The sequence below is a fragment of the Chiloscyllium plagiosum genome, chromosome 2 (assembly GCF_004010195.1).
Source record: "Chiloscyllium plagiosum isolate BGI_BamShark_2017 chromosome 2, ASM401019v2, whole genome shotgun sequence".
NCBI lineage: Eukaryota > Metazoa > Chordata > Chondrichthyes > Orectolobiformes > Hemiscylliidae > Chiloscyllium > Chiloscyllium plagiosum.
In genome coordinates this window covers 53118185-53135901 of record NC_057711.1, presented here as the reverse complement: position 1 = coordinate 53135901, position 17717 = coordinate 53118185, and the positions used below count along the sequence as shown (strand labels likewise).

At 40.8% G+C, this 17717-nt stretch overlaps 1 protein-coding gene and 1 long non-coding RNA gene across 7 annotated transcripts in view; one reads left to right on the top strand and one right to left on the bottom strand.

Annotated features, from left to right (window-relative positions):
* cast (calpastatin) overlaps window positions 1–17717 on the top strand; it is a 209275-nt gene that overhangs the window by 76589 nt on the left and 114969 nt on the right. For 5 of the 6 annotated variants that reach the window (XM_043709700.1, XM_043709705.1, XM_043709732.1 and 2 more), the window contains one exon: window positions 5720–5785. In XM_043709700.1, the coding sequence (XP_043565635.1) occupies window positions 5720–5785 (66 nt within the window). Of the gene's footprint in view, window positions 1–5719; window positions 5786–17238; window positions 17395–17717 lie in introns of those variants that run through there. The other variant, XM_043709739.1, reaches the window with a different exon arrangement.
* The window catches only part of LOC122559776, a 30266-nt gene that overhangs the window by 10837 nt on the left and 1712 nt on the right, over window positions 1–17717 (bottom strand). Inside the window, exon 2 of the long non-coding RNA XR_006314553.1 lies at window positions 12527–12610. This is a non-coding gene — a long non-coding RNA (uncharacterized LOC122559776). The remainder of the gene's footprint in view (window positions 1–12526; window positions 12611–17717) is intronic.

The window sequence follows — 17717 nt, the reverse complement described above, 5'->3', positions numbered from 1 at the left end:
GCTGCATCCTCCATAATCTCCCTCTTGGAAGGGCACAGCCCTGGGCATAAAATCTTTGACGAGCAACTCAGGAGCAGGAAGAGGAGGCAGAAGCAAAAGTGAAGAGATATTCAGGGTTGGCTTACTTGAAGGCCTAGCAGTGCTAATAGTCTGGGATTGCCGCTTGAGAGCTAACAGCAAGAGCACAGGCAGAGTGGCAATGGTGGAAACGTGATGCTACCATCCAGAGGGAGGACAGCAGGTTTGTACACGTGGAGCCATTATCATTTACTTTGGCCATCATCTCAACAATCCTTATGATCTGTTAGTGAACATATTGCTGGGCTGCTTTAAGGGCCTGCAACCTTACAGTCATAGAGGTACAGCATGGAAACAGACTCTTCAGTCCAACTTGAGTCACTTGAAGAATCCACTGTAGTATAAGGCAGCAGCCATCAATAGGGTAGCTGATGACGTCATTGGCAGTGATGTGTGTAGTAGAACTTACTCTATGGATATGCAGTGAATGTAATGTAGAAAGCTTAATAATACAGTCCTTCTTGCTGAGGCATAAGCAATATCAGTTTCTCAGCTTATATAAAACATTCAGTCATGGGGTTAATAAGCTGAAATGTTATTATCTCAATTTGAGCTTTCACAGTGCTTCTGAGATTTGGAGTAGTTTCCACATGGCTGCAGTGAGATCTGAGACGTTGGCTACCAGGTGCCACTTTGAATTTGCAAGCAGTTGGTCACCACTTTCAACTTGGAAAGGATGTACTCCAATCTATGTGTCAAGTTGGAACCAGTTTCTTCATGCTTTTTACAAAAGATTCAGTGGCAGTTATGCTCATACATAAAATACCACTGTGTGCATGCCAGTCAACCTTTTCCTAAGCACTGTCCCATCAAATTCCTCATCTGTATCTTCTATGATAGAACTCTTACAACCTTTCCCTCTGGGTGAGCTGGCATACGTGCCCTCACTGTAACCCACTTGTGCCCCTGATTCACCACCTGCCGATACTAGCCTTTAGAGCATGTACAATGGGCATTCTACTTCTGGTATCGATAGCAGATGAAAAGTTGGACCACAAAGTTCAGTTGAACTAGTTCTCAACAACAAGTTGAGACAGCTGGAGCCTAATTGACAAGACTGAGATCCTTAGCTTGTTTTCAATTGGTTTCATTTGAGAGCAGTTCATTTGAATATCATATGCACAATCAAATGAATAGAGGGCATAAAGTTTTTGTGCTGGCTGTTTCAGTCTTATTGTTGAATGGGTCTTAATCTCTTTTTCTGGTCATTCTTCATCCAGAATTGCGTCCTCTGTCTCAAGAATCAATTGATTGTGAACGAACTGATTGTAATTCAAGGGATTTTAATCAGGAAAATATTACACTGTAGTACTCTGTTAATTGCATCTCAGACAAAGTAAAATGGAGGCAAGTTCTGAAAAACAACGGGAGAATTTTGTGGTGCGTATATACAGTTTTTTGTGGGTTAGTGGTTATGTTGTGCAAAATTTTAACACTAGCACTGAAATTCTTTTGTTGGGAGTGTGATGCTGTATACAGCATTCTGAGCCATCCTTTGTCTGCAGCAGCATGTAGCTTCATGGGTTGTACTAGTTGGACAGATCCCAGAACATGAATCATGCAATAGTCTTTTCACAGATGATTCAAGAAAGTGATCTGTGAATTGCACAATCAGTGGAAACATCACATACATAGCTGTGCTATGTCTTGAATGAGCTTCATATTTACCATTTGACTTTGTATTCTGTAAAGACAGTACACACCTCAAATTTGTCAGTCAGTTAAATTGTTGGTTGCTTTGTTTTATTGTGGACCCTTGCATGAGTAAGTTCAGTTTTGCGCAAATATGATCTGATGCCAGAGAGCAGGCCTGCACAGGGATAAGATTACAAGTAACAGAGCATTAGAGACACTCAGCAGGTCTGGAAGCTTATGTGGGGAGAGAAACAAGGTTAACATCATGAATCTATTTTAATTTTATAAGATCTTGGATGGCTGAGATCTCCAACCATCCACAGGACTTTGTGGTTACTTGCACTGTTGTATCTGGGTTAACTTTCCATGGATGTTTTGCACCTGTTTTTGTGTACTCCAAGGACAGGAATGGAAATCTGAACTGCATATTTGTAGTTTTCTTGCGTTGTGCTGCACTGCTAACTTTACTTCAAATGCAGTGTGATTAGCTGGAAATCAGTGCTGCCACATGTTACTCTCCCATTATTCAACTGCTCTTATGAGTCATAATATGCTGATGTGGAAGATATAAATTTGTTATTGGTTCATTGTGAAAACCTTTCACTCTTAATGCAAAATGTGGATTTTATTTCTTTACTTTAGACTGTAAGTACACACAACAGATTCTTCTTTTAGCCTAACAGTTCGTACTCCTTCCTTTTATGTTCTCTACCCTGTGATCCATATCAAAAAAGTGTGATGCCTGCAAGTTTCAAAATGAGCTATAGGTAGAAACTGAATAGACTGGGGCTTTTTTTCTCCGGAGCTTTGGAGACTGAGAGGTGACCTTATAGACGTTTATAAATCATGAGGGGTATGGATAGGGTGAATAGCCAAGGTCTTTTTTCCAGCGTAGGGGAGTCCAAAATCAGATGGCATAGCTTTAAGGTGAGAGTGTAAAGGTTTAAAAGGGGAAGCCTTTACATACAGAGAGTTGTGTTTGTACGGAATGAGCTGCCAGAGGAAGTGGTGGTGGTGGGTACATTTACAAAATTCAAAAGGCTTGATGAGTAAATTAACAGGAAGGTTTTAGAGGGATAAGGCCAGATGCTGGCAAATGAGACTAGATCAGTTTAGAATATCTGGTGGGCATGGACGAGTTGGACCAAAAGGTCTGTTTCCATGCTGTATAACTCTATGACTCCATTCCAGTGAGAGTCTGACCAAACTTCATTCTCAAAGGCAAGGACCTTGACATTCTTGTCTTCTCTTTACAAGGTCCATGATGTTAAGGAAGTAGGGACAGGGCCTGCCTTTGCTGGAAGATCTTGCTTCCATGGCTCACTATGAACTGAATGTGCTATTGAAGACTGTTATGTTGAATTTACTGAGATGTGCTGAGCTTGTGCATATGACTCCTTTCCCCATCTGAGGCCTCCATTGAACAAACTTGTACAGAGAAGTGATTAGAAATGTAGAATCGGGTGTTTGATAGTGGTTCTCTGATGGACTTTCTAGCTGCAGGAGGAGATGGATACTTAAGGTGCCCCTAGAGTGATTGGGCACCCAATGGCTCCATGTAATTTAAATGTCCTCCCACTGACCCCACAAACTCCTGCTGAGTGTGTATTGCAAGGCAAAGTTTAGATTGGTAAAATTGTTCTATGTTGACTTTCAAATCATTATCCACAGTCAATGTAGGACCTTCATTTCATGCAAATCCATTCAATATGGCAATCATTGAAATTCAGATTCCCAGATAGCAAGTAGGAACAAAACGGGCGGCACGGTGGCACAGTGGTTAGCACTGCTGCCTCACAGCGCCAGAGACTCGGGTTCAATTCCCGACTCAGACGACTGACTGTGCGGAGTTTGCACATTCTCCCCGTGTCTGCGTGGGTTTCCTCCGGGTGCTCCGGTTTCCTCCAACAGTCCAAAGATGTGCAGGTCAGGTGAATTGGCCATACTAAATTGCCCATAGTGTTAGGTAAAAAGGGTAAATGTAGGGGAATGGGTGGGTTATGCTTCGGCGGGTCGGTGTGGACTTGTTGGGCCGAAGGGCCTGTTTCCACACTATAAGTAATCTAATCTAATCTAAAAAAAACATGGACCGGTTATGCCAGGCCTCTACCTGACTCTGCCTGGAATTTCCAGGATATTGATAAATGGACATAAGTGTCCCCTCATCTGCAATGGCACAAGGACAACATTATTACAGAATAGATTGGGAGAAGTCTTCTTGCCTCATATTCTGCTTTGTCCTCCTATGGGTTCAAAAGGGCTTCCCTCAGGGCTTAGTGTGGCACTGGTTTCAATTCTCTCACATAACCAAGGGAACTTGGGGTTCCTGGAAATAGGATCTACTAACCAAATGTGATGAATTGGGAATTCACATGGGGCAAATAACTATTTGTTTGTCTCAGGCTGCAGTTAGGAGAAAGTGTCCATCTTCCTTCCATCTACCTGCTCCACCCTTGTCTCGGACCTATCACTTTCACCCCCACTTTCATCTACCTATTGCATTCCCAGCTACCTTACCCCAGTTCCACCCACCTCCCATTTATCTCTCAGCCTCTTTGGCCCACAAACCTCATTCCTGATGAAGTGCTTGTGCCTGAAACGTCGATTCTCCTGCTCCTCAGATGCTGCCTGACTGCTGTGGTTTTCCAACACCACACTCTTCGACTCAGGCTTCAGGTTCCCTTCCTTCTCCCATGCTACAGTGTCTGTCTATTCACCATCAGTTGGCCACACAGCATCTGCCTTCTGATGTTTCCATTCCTTATTTACAGCTAAATACTGGCAATAGGACTTAAAACAGGGATGGTGAAACTGAATAATTACTATTATGGAAAGCTTTGACTGTTAATATAATGCACACATATTTAATGACTTTTTTGCTTTGTACTGCAATTTGACAATTTTCTAGGCAATAAACAGTTGGTCACTTCTTTTCTTTGCATAGATACAGAGTTCGAACATGTTCTTCTTCATATTAAAGACTCCACACAGTTTTGGATATGCCACCTTTTACAATGCCTGAAACTATATAAAATTAGGATATGACTAGAACATGGACTGGATGATTAGGAGTGTTCTGTCGTGTGTGTGGGGTTTCTACTGATGAAACTTGATTGAAAACTATATCAGAAAGAAGTGATCATGTCCCAACATCAGTATCTCAAAAACAAACTGAGAAAATAATCCTTTCAGAAAGCATTTCAAAACAAGGATATTGGAGGAAAATGTTGCTAGAGTTATGATTTGCTTCAGGATTGCTGTTTAATATGCTTTAAAATATATTGCAGAGCTTTTGGGTAACCCACAATGGGCATTGTGAAGAGCAGCATTTTCTGTTCATAGTTCAGGTTTAAAGTATCATCAAGTACTTTGCTTTTCATCAAATCATAGAATACACCCAGGCCATCAGCCCATTGAGTCCACACTAACCTTCCAAAGAGCATCATATCCAAACCAACCCACCCTATCCCAACCCTGTAACCCAGCATTTCCCATGGCCAAACCACTTAACCTGCACATCTTTGAATGTGGGAGAAAACTGGAGCACCCAGAGGCAATCCATACAGACACAGGGAGAATGTGCAAACTCCACATTGACAGTCACCCAAGGTTTTTGATTTGGCAAAGAATGCATTGCTGAAGTTATTAATTATTTTGTTTTGAACCTAACTTGTTGTTGCTTTACAGGTTTGTTAATATGAAAGAACCAGTTGGAAAGAATCATAATACTGTTTAGTCAAGTATAAATCACATCATCATTCCATGTTTATTAGTCATGTTTTTCAAGGTTCTTAGCGACTTTCTTGGGTGTTTTGGAAATTGCATTCATTGACTTGTATGTCTCTAAGCCAATGTTGTCCACTTCAAATGCAACTAACCAAATGTAATGAACTAGGAATTCAAATGTGGCAAGTAGCCTTTTTGTTTTGTACGTTAAAATAAAGGGTAACCAACACTGCTCTTGGCCTCAGTTCTGAAACTTTCTTTCTCTCCCCTCCCATTCAAGGAAAAGCCAAAAGGTGGTCAGCCTGCTAAGGCAGAAGATTCTAAACCAATGAGCTCAACTAGAAAGGTAAGTTTATCTGCATGATAACAATTATTTAGTGGAATAATGAAGTATTCATTTAAATTTCTTGATCCTATTGCACAGGTGGGAATGGGATTATTCAACATACCATTTACCTCTGAATTGCTCGATACACCTGCATGTTTACTTTCATTGACAGGTGTACAAGGATACCCAGATCCCTGTCTACATTGACAATTTCCAATATATCATCATTTAAAGAATATATTGCCTTTCTGTCTTTCACACAAATTGTATAAATTCACATAAGTTGTCTCGATCACCTTGAATCTTCTTTGCAAATTCCTTGCAACTCCCAATCATACCTGGCTTTGTTTTGTCATCAAACACAGAAAAATTGCATTACCTTCCTCATCCACGTCATGGATATCTATCATTATACCTGGGGCCCAAGCACTGATCCCTAGGGTACATCACTAGTCACAACCTGCAACCAATTTTTTTCCACTCTCTGGTCTGTCAACCAATTCTAAATCCACCTCAGGATATCCTTCCCAATCGCATGTGCTTCAACTTTGCCCACTCGCCCCTTATGTGGTACCTTATCAAAAGCTTTCTTGAAATCCAAATATATTTACTTTAAGCTTTATGATGAAATTTTTACTTTAAATATTATTGTGAAATCAATCAGTTATTCTCAATTTGTGTTGCTAATAGTTATCATTGTGGGTCAGTGATAAATGTTTTTAAAAACTTGCAATTCATCCTTAACCTTTTACCCCTGCCTGTAGTTGCTAAGTGGATGGGTTTGGTGTTTATGAGCATTTTATTGACTTTAACTCCATGTATTTGACTTTAACACTTGCTGTCTGTTTGCCTGTTAATGAAAGCAATTTATGTGTGGGTGTACTTTGAAAAATGAAGGATAAAGACCGAGCTGCATGCAAGTGTTTGTTTATTTTATGCCAGTGTTGGCTGGATATGTTCACACACCCAATGCAAGTGCTTGTCCTTTATTCAATAAAGTTTATTGTGAAGGCTAGGGAATCTGAGAAACTCATATTAACATTTGATCCTCTCCCCATGTAACGTATATGAGGTTTTGTTAACCCCTTCACAGCTTGGATGGTAAAATGGTTGAATAAATCACACAAACTATTATAAAAACTTTGCTGACTTTCAATTTCATTGGCAAAGTATGTAAATATTAAAAACAGAGTTCACTATTATTCCCAACGGTAATAATTCCACAAAAAGTTCACTTATTAGCACCACATCCACAATAGTAAGAAGTATAAAATGTTTATATTAAATGTGTAAATGAGGCATATTTCATCCCAAGTGTTTCAAGTTTATTCAAATATTTACAAGTTTTATTAATGTTCACCATTTAATAAAAGCACTTGAACAGTTGAAAAGTAAATATCAATGTAGAGATACTATCTTTAAAACATGATTAATTGATGAAGCGGTTATTAAATTAACTGATGACTTATTAAGTTGGTGGCAAGTCACCAATCGACACTTGTCAGGGCATTTATAGTATGCACTTCTGCCTGTTCAGTACAAAAATGGCAATTGGAGTACTATTGGCATCATAATATGCTGACTTCCATTGAGTGGCCAACCTGGTGAAGTTACAGTGCTGACCAATATATCGCTATCCAACAGAAGTAACGTCCATCTTTTAAAGCACGTTCAATGCTTGCAATAAGTCTTTTGTCATAAAGAATTAACATCATGATCAGCGAGCTCATTTCTTATGAACTGCTTTAGGAAGAATATTATTAAACTGGAGAGGGTATAGATCAGATTTACATGGATACTGCTGGGACTGGAGGGTTTGAGTTCTAAGGAGAGGCTGGATAGACTGGGACTTCTTTCACTGGAGCGTAGGATGTTGAGGGGTGTCCTTATAGAGTTTTATAAAATCATAAAGGGCATAGATTAGGTAAATAGCAATGTCTTTTCCTTAGGATGGGGGAGTTCCAAACTCGGGGAATATTTTTAAGGTGAGAGGAGAAAGATTTAAAAGGGACCTGAAAGGCAACTTTTTCACAAAGAGAGTGGTTCATATGCGGAATGAATTTCCAGAGGAAGTGGTGCATGCAGGTACAGTTACAACATTTAAAAGACATTTGGATAGGTACATGAATAGAAGGGATATGGGCCAAATGCAGGCACATGGGCCAAATGCAGGCACATGGGACTAGTTTAATTTGGGAAACTTGGTCTACATGGACAAGTTGGACTGAAAGTTCTGTTTCCATGCTGTATGACTCTATGACTATATTCGAATTGTACATCGGACACATTGGCATGCAGCATGATAGTTTTAGTGCCTGTGGAAGGTTGTCATCTCCATTTCTTCCAATGTTAATATAAAGAAATGTAACATCAGTACAGGAATGACCATTTATCCAAACCTAACCTGAATGAATGAATTCCTCCTCCTGTGACCAGCATCAAGTGGCAATTGCTTGGTTATATGCCAGTAGTTGTTGGGGGAAATACATTTTGAAAGCTAAGCCTAATGTTTACTAGGACTGTGCACTGCGACTGCAAATGGAGCTCCAGCAACTTGATCTGGCTGTTTGGCTCTGGCCTATTATAGCATTGGGTGGACTGGCTACTTTTTGTCCTGTAGAGGGTAGATTTGTGTCAGGGACCATAAGCCCTCCTCCTTTTGGGCACAAGGAGTAAAGAGGATCATAATTTGGAAATCACCATTAATAAAGTCAACAACGACACTTAGAGCACTCATAGCAGTTCATTCAGGGGTCATATCACAAAATTCATTGAACACATCCACGTCTGTGATCCTGTACATTCCATTTTTGAATTAATTTAGGGGATATGCACTTCACTGGCAGAGCTAGCACTTACTCCCCACCTCTAGTTATCCTTGCAAAGATGATGAGCTGCCTTCCTGAACTGCTGCAGTCTGTTTGGTGTAGGTACATTTGCATATCTGTTATGGAGGAAATTCCAGGAATTTGACCCTTCCAAGCAATGATGTTGAGTTGCTTAGAGGGAATCTCAGAAATGGTATTGTTCCCATGTAGCTGCTGCACTTGTCTTTCTAGGTGGAAATAGTTATGGGTTTGGAAAGTGTTGTCTAAGGATCTTGGTGAATTCCTGCATCTTCTAGATAGTAAACACTGCTGCTATTGAACATCAAAAATGGAGGAGGTGAATGTTTGCAGATGTGATACCAATTATGTCGTTTACTTTGTACTGGATGGTAATATGTTTCTTGAGTGTTGGTGATGCAGCACCCATTGAGACAAATGGTAAACATTCCATCATACTCCTGACTTGTTTGAAGGTGGGAGACAGGCTTTAAGGAGTCCAAAGATAGGTTGGTCACTGCAAATTCCAAGACATGATCTAGCAGCCATAGTATATAGGAACTCATATATAGTCCAACTCAGTTTCCTGTAAATGGCAACCATCAGGATGTTGTTAGTCAGCGATTAAGTGATGGGAGTGCCATTCAATTTCGAGGGACAAAATTTAGATTCTGTCTCATTGAAGATGGTGATTGCTTGGCATTTGTGTGGTGATGCTGGGTATGATACCCAGCATGAGCAAAACTAATGTAGTGTACATTAGCGTCCAATCAGCTTGCTGTCAGGACCCTTAGTCTGTGCACTATATTGATATCATGTGGAGTGAATCATATTGGCAGAATGCTGGCACTAGTGATACTGGAGACCTCAGGATGAGACCAAGATGGATCATCCATTTCACAGCCCTGTCTATAGCAGTGATATACTGGGCTTTCCTGCCATTGAGGGTTTTCTATAGTTTAGGATCCTCTACCTACTTTTAATTTTTAAATCTGCCATCATCATTCACGATGGCACGTGGCCAGACTGCAGGGTCTATATTAGATTTTTTTTGCTTGTGGCATCACTTGTTCCATCTATCGCTCGCTGCTTCCTCTGTCTGACACATAAATAGTCCTGTGTTATCGCTTCACCAGGTTGACACCTCATTTTAAGTAGGCTTGATGCTGCTCCTAAAATGCCCTTCTACACTGTTCAGTAACCTAGTGCTGATCTTCTGCCTTGATGAGAATGGTAAAGTGGGGTATAATTTTATTATTCATTCATGGGATGTGGTCATCACAGGCTGGGCACTATTTATTGCCCATCTCTAGTTGCCCTGGAGAAGTGGTAGTGAGCTGCCTTTTTGAAACACTGCAGTCTGTTCACTGTAGGTGCATCCAAATGCTGTTAGAGAGAAGGATTCCAGGATTTTGACCAAACAACATTGAAGGAATGATTATATATTTCCAACTGACAATGGTGCTTAGTTTGGAAAGGAACATTCAGGTGTGGTATTCCTAAATGGTAGTGGATTTAGGATTGGAAAATGCGGCCTGAGGAACCTTGGCGAATTTCTCCAGTAGTTGGAGCACAGTGCTGTTACTCAGAGGTGGTGGTGTTTGTGGAGGGAATGAATGTTTGTTGATGTGGTGTCAGTCAAGTTGCTGCTTTGACATAAAAATATACATTACAAACAAGGCCCTTCAGCCATCAAATCTATACGCCAAACACTCTATCTACACTAATCTCACTTACCAGACACTTCAAGTGCTTATTCAAGCACAAGTTAAATGTTATGAGATTTCCTCACTCAACTACCATCCCCGGCACGCTCTGGGTGAAAAAGTATTTCCTCAAATCCTCTCTAAACTTTCTGCCAATCACTTTAAAATTATCCCCCTATATGATCAACTAAGGGGGACAGCTGTGATCTGTTCATCCTATCTGTGTCCCTCATAATTTTATACTGCTCAATCAGGTCCTCCCTCAACCTTCTCTGCTGTAAAGAAAACATTTTGAGCTTATCTAGTCTCTCTTCAATGCTGAAATGTATTCTTTCCCAGGCAACATGCGAGTGAATGTCCTCTACACCCCCTCCAGTGCAATCACATTCTTTCCTATAGTGTGGCGACCAGAACTGCACACATTATTCCAGCTATGGCTAAATCACAAAGTTCTGTACAGCTTCAACATAACCTCCTTGTTTTTATAATCTGTGCCATGATTGATAAAGACAAGTATTTCATATGCCTTCTTAATTATCCTATTAACATGTCCTACTACCCCAGAAATCTGTGGACATGCACCCAAGATCCCTCTGTTCCTCTGAGCTTTCTTGCCAGTCATTGAATATGCCTTGGTCTTGTTACATCTTCCAACTTCACATTTATCAGGGTTAAATTCCACCTGCTACTGATCTGTCCATCTGACCAACCTGTTTATGTCTTCCTGTAGTCTGACACTTTCCTCCTCAGTGTCAACCACCCAGTCAGTCTTTCTGTCATCTACAAATTTACTTATCCCATGTTCTTATCTACATTGTTTATGTCCTGGATGGTGTCAATCCACTTGGGTGGTGTTGGAGGCGCACCCATCCCAGGTAAGTAGGGAGTATTTCATCACATTCTGACTTCTGCCTAGGTAGTGGACAGGCTTTGGGGAGTCAGGAAGTGAGCTACTCACCACATAATGTCCAGTCTCTGGTGAAGACAGTATTTATATGATTTGACATAGATTTAACTGCACAGTGTTAATCCCTGGGATGTTTATGGCGAAAGGATTAAACTATGGTAATGCCATTCAGTTAGGAGAAACTGAGGACTGCAGATGCTGGAGATCAGAGTCGAGAGTGTGATGCTGGAAAAGCACACCAGGTCGGGCAGCATCCGAGGAGCAGGAGAATCAACGCTTCGGGCATAAACCCTTCATCAGGATGGGAAGGGCTTATCAGGAAGCCTGAAACATTGATTCTCCTGCTCCTTGGATGCTGCATAGCCTGCGGTGCTTTTCCAGCATCACATTCTCAACGACTAATACCATTCAGTGTCAAAACACCATGGTTATGTTTGCTGTTGTTGTTATCAGGCTAAGCCTGGATGCTGGCCAGGTCTTGCAGCATTGTGCACACAGACTGCGTCAGCACCTGCGGAGTTGTGTAAGGTATAGAACACCATGAAATCATCAGCAAACATTCTTACTTATGGAAGGAAGATCATTGATGAAGCAGGTGAAGATGAGTGGGTCTAGGACACCACCTGAGGAACTCCTGCAGAGGTGTCAAGAAGCTGAGATGATTGAGCTCCACCCACAATTAACTCAGTCTGTGCCAAATATGATTCCAACCAGTAGAAAGCTTTCTCCATTTCCCCTAACTCCAGTTTTGCGAGAGCTTCTTGATGTCAAGTGTAGCCTTACTATCAAGAGCTGTCACTTTCACCGCGCCTTCAGAATTTGACTTTGTTGACCATGTTTGAATTAAGGCTGTAATGAAATGAGGAACTAAGTGGCCCTGGTGGAACCAAAACTGAGTGTCAATGAGCAGCTTATTACTGAGCTGCTTGATTGCATTGTTGATGACATCTTTCATCATTTTACTGTTGTTTGAGAGGGGACTGATGGGACAGTAATTGGGTGGGTTGGATTTGTCCAGCTTTTCAAGTACAGGACATACCTGGACAATTTTCCACATTACCAGACAGATACCAGTGCTGTAGCTACAGTGGAGCAGTTTGTCTAGGAACACAATTGCAGATATGCCAGGCTTGCACCTTGTGTTTGAACACAGTTTTGCTGCTGCTGCTAATGGCCCACAGTACCATTTGGATGCCCAGTTTTCAGTTGCTAGATCTGTTTGAAGTCTGTCACATTTAGGACAGTGGTGGTGCCACATAGCATGGTGGATGGTATCCTCAGTGTGAACACAGTCTCCGCAAGGACTGTGCAATGGTCCTACCTGATTATTCTCAAGAACATGGTGATAAATTGTCTGACTTAATAGCTGCAATCCTTGAGGTGTAGGTGGCACAGCTGGGATTAGCTAGGAGAAAAAAAAATACATTTTATCCATTGAACTGTAAAGCTATTGACAAATGAATATCCATCAAACATACTGGATGTGGACTACACACCAATCCAACAACCACTCACATTGTATAACAGTTTTACAATGATCAGTTCCCTCTTATAAATGAAAATGTTTTTGCTCATCTTATGAATGTACTGAAAATATATTTGCCATGCCATAATTTTAAGCTGGTGGTTTATTGAAAGACTTTCATACTTTGATAATTCCTTTAATCCTTTACTATTTTATATCTAAAATAATTTGTTTTGTTAGTTCTCTCATTCCAAGTCCAATTTATTGTTTCAATGTTATTAAAGTTTAGCTTATACCACATGTAATGCTCCATACTGAAAATAATGGAACTCAAGAGACATAAGATCTTCCTGTACATTTACGAAATGGGAAATGTACACAAAGGGGCATTACTTCCCAATAGTTATGAATGCCTACAGGACAATGTATAATTCTTTGTTAATTCATATGTGGAGTGTGCTCATCACTAGTGAGGTCAGTGTTTACTGCCCATTCCAATTGTCATTCAGAAAGTGATGATAAGCCACTTTTTTTAATCACTATTTTCGATGTGGAGGTCTGTGACCAGTGGTGTGCCACAAGGATTGGTGCTGTATCCCCTAATTTTTGTCATTTTACATAAATGATTTGGATGTGAACATAGGAGGTATAGTTAGTAAGTTTATAGATGACACCAAAATTGGAGTTGAAGTGGACAGTGAAGAAGGTTACCTCAGAGTACAAAGGGATCTTGATCAGATGGGCCAATGAGCTGAGGACTGGCAGATGGAGTTTAATTTAGATAAATGTGAGTTGCTGCATTTTGGAAAAGCAAATCAGAGCAAGACTTATCCACTCAATGGTAAGGTCCTGGGGAGAGTTGGTGAACGAAGAGATCTTGGAGTGCAGATTCACAATTCCTTGAAAGTAGAGTTGCAGGTAGATAGGGTAGTGAAGAAGGCGTTTGGTATGCTTTCCTTTATTGGACAGAGCATTGAGTATAGGAGTTGGAACATCATGTTGCGGCTTACGTAACATTTCCTGATGAAGGGCTTATGCCCGAAACGTCGATTCTCCTACTCTTCGGATGCTGCCTGACCTGCCGTGCTTTTCCAGCACCACACTTGTCGACTCTGTATGGGACATTGGTTAGGCCACTTTTGGAATATTGCATGCAATTCTGATCTCCTTCTTATTGGAAAGATTTTGTGAAACTTGAAAGTGTTCAGAATAGCTTTACAAAGATATTACCAGGATTGGGGGGTTTGAGCTTTCGGGAGAGGCTGAATAGGCTGGGGCTGTTTTTCCTGGAACGTCAGACACTGAGGGGTGACCTTTTGGAGGTTTGCAAAATCATGAGGGGCATGGATAGGATAAACAGACAAGGGGCCTAAGGGGCAACCTTTTCACGCAGAGGGTGGTGCGCGCATGGAATGAGCTGCCAGAGAAGTGGTGGAGGCTGGTACAATTGCAACATTTAAAAGGCATATGGCTGGATATATGAAAATAGGAAGGATTCAGAGGATATGGGCCAAATGCTGGCAAATAGGACTAAATTAATTTAAGATGAGTTGGACTGAAAAGATTGTTTTCGTGCTGTGTAACTCTGAGACTGAGCAAATCTAACTATCATGCCTTGACATGCATTGGCATTACCATTGCTGAATCCCCACTATCAAGAATTACAATTGCAACATTTTAAAGGCATCTGGATGGGTATACATCTCTATGACTCTATGTGGCTTCTACAGTGTTGTTAAGAAAAGAGTTCCAGGATTTTGGCTTCATGTTAATAAAGGAACACTGATATGTTTTCTTTGTTCAATAGTGTGAGATTTGGAGGGCAAGTTAGGGGTATTGATATTCCCACCTATCTTTACAGTTCTGTTAGATGGAAGAGATTGAGAGTGTTGAAGCTGCTAGAAAAGAAGCCTTGGTGAGTTGCTGCAACATCTCGAATATGGTACAGATTGCAACCATGATGCACTATTTTTAAATGGAGTGAATATTTGCAGTAGTTGATGAGTTATTAATCAAATTATTCTTTTTTCTCCCGAATGGAGTTGAGTTCTTAAGAGTTATTGGAGCTACATTTGACCAAGACAGTGGAGAGTATTCCCTCTCAAATTCTCACCTGTGAGCTGTGAAGGTGGTCAGGATTTGGGGGTCAATAGCTGAGTGACTCACCAAATATGTGCAGCTGCAGACTTGCTTTTGTATTTACATGGCTAGTACAGTTCAGTTTTGAGCCAATTGGGATTTCATGGTGGAAGGTTCGAGGGTGCTAATGCTATTGAATATCAAGGGAAAGTGTTTCAACTTTCTCTTACTTGAAACAGTAATTGCATTATATGAATGGGATTTCAGAATGTAAGAACTAGGAGTAGGAGTTGATAATTCAGTCCCTTGAGTGTTCAAAGTTTGTGCGAAGATTTGTAGCTCGGGTGCTCGTTGTTGTGGTTCTGTTGGCCGAGCTGGAAGTTTTTGTTGCAAACGTTTTGCCCCCTGGCTAGGCGACATCATCAGTGCTTGGGAGCCTCCTGCGAAGCGCTTCTTTGATGTTTCCTCCGGTGTTTATAGTGGTCTGTCCCTGCCGCTTCCGGTTGTCAGTTTCAGCTGTCCGCTGTAGTGGTTGGTATATTGGGTCCAGGTCGATGTGTTTGTTGATGGAGTTTGTGGATGAATGCCATGCCTCTAGGAATTCCCTGGTTGTTCTCTGTCTGGCTTGCCCTATGATAGTAGTGTTGTCCCAGTCGAATTCGTGTTGCTTGTTGTCTGCGTGTGTGGCTACTAAGGATAGCTGGTCGTGTCGTTTCGTGGCTAGTTGATGTTCATGTATGCGGATTGTTAGCTGTCTTCCTGTTTGTCCTATATTCTTTTGTGCAGTCCTTGCATGGGATTTTGTACACTACATTAGTTTTGCTCATGTTGGGTATTGGGTCCTTCGTTCTGGTGAGTTGTTGTCTGAGCGTGGCTGTTGGTCACTCCCTTGAGTCTGCTCCGCTGTTTGCTACGATCATGGCTGATCTCATCTGCCCATCTTCCATAATGCTTCAATCTATTGCTAATTAAAAATCTGTTTTCTTCTTAAATTTCATTGTCGCAGTATTTGCTGCTGTATGGAGCAGTGAATTCCACAGAACCACTAACCTTTACAAGAAATAATCTCTCCTCATCTCAGCTTTAAATCTACTACTCTTTAACTTAAAAACAATGACTTGCCACGTATTAGTCCAAGCTGAATATTTCAGCATGCAGACATGAATTGCTTCATTATTTGAGAAACTGAACACTGTGTGCAAACATCAGCTAATGTCCCTATTTCTGACAGTATGATAGAGGGAAGTTCAGAGATGAAGCACTTGAAGTTAAATGACCTTGAGGAATTTCCACGTTGAAGTTCTGGGATGGTCATAATTCATCTTCATTCACTGCAGCTACCTTCATGACAGGAAAGTGACTTGGAATGCCATACAAATATTGTAGCTGTAGATTAGGGTAGAGACCGGATATCCAGATGTGAATAATTTACCTCCTGTTTCCCCAATCTTGTTTATCATTGACATGGAACAAGTCAGGAGTGTAATGGAGCTGTCTCCACTTGCCTGAATGAGTACAGTTCAAAAAACACTCAAAAAGCTTGACACCATCCATTCAAAACAGTCTACTTGACTGGCATCCCAATAACCAACATCAATATTTACTCCCTTTGCCATCGATGCACAGTGGCAGCAGTATGTATGGATTGCCATAACTCACCAAGGCTTCTCCGAAAGTACCTTCCACACCAGTGACCACCTAGACCAGTAGATGCATGGGAAGACATTCAGCTGTAAGTATCCTTTCAATCCAACATTACTTTGACTCTGAACTATATCACCATTGCTTCACTATGGCTTGGTTCAAAATCTTGGAACTCCCTTCCTAACAGCATTGTGCACCTCCCTGTTCTGCAAATACTGCAGTGGTTCAAGAAGGCAGCTCGTCACCAACTCCTCCAGGTCAAATAGACATTGGCAATAAATATAGATCTCACAAGAATGCCCATATCTCATTGATGAATTTAAAAAATCTTTGCAGCACCTTGACATTAAAATGTTAACCCTTGTGCAAGGCCTGATTCCTACCTCTTTAGTCCTTTCTGGCTTTACTACACTGCAATCCTTCAAAAATGTTTGTTCTCCTCTCATTCTAGCATCTTGAGAGTTCCTGATTTGAAGCATGCCATTGGTTGACTTCCACGGGTCCAGTAACATTACTTATCCATGAGGCAAGAGTTAGGACTTTGATTATTTTTATTTCTGGTTTAATTCAGGAAAGTATAATCCAAGATTAATGATCATCTCACTAGAGAGGTTTTCCAGAACTTAGTTTTTAACCTAAAGTTGGATTCTTGCCTTATGGCAAGTGTTTATTTACATTTCCCACAACCTCGTGGATGTGAACCACAAAACTCACTCGGGGAGGAGTTTGCTTGGCAGTGGGTGGAGCAGGAAGAGGTGCAGTAAAATCAGGGTGGCACCGTAAGTTTTAATGAAGGGCTCTCTTTTAAAAACCTTTGGAAACTAGAAAGGGAGGACAGGAGCTATGCTGCTAAGAATGTGGAACTTAATGCTGATAGGGATTGGAAAAAAAAGTTTTGAAAGAGTGAAGTAGATTTGTGCTACAATGTAAAGTTTCCAAATCGTACCTTAGTGGTTTATAGTGAATGACCCTGAAAACAATCCATTACTTCAATTTTAAAGGTAGGTAGGGTTTTTGTACACTTTCTTATTAAGGTTCTGGACATTCAACAAAAGCAGGTAGCTGCTCTTTTTCTTAAATATTTTGTTAAGTTTGAAATCCACATATAGTCTACTTAATGCCAGTTCTTAGTTGAATCTCTGATATTTGTAATCACCTCGGGGCTTAAGTTCTTGTAGACAATTTTACTGAAAAGACTAGCATGAATACAAAACATGAAAGTTTATTTCACATTCACAGCACTTTTCTAATTAAAATTAAACAGTAAGAGAATTTTCATCCACTTTGTCGATATTTGTTATGGTGACTCAAGTGTGGTATGCAT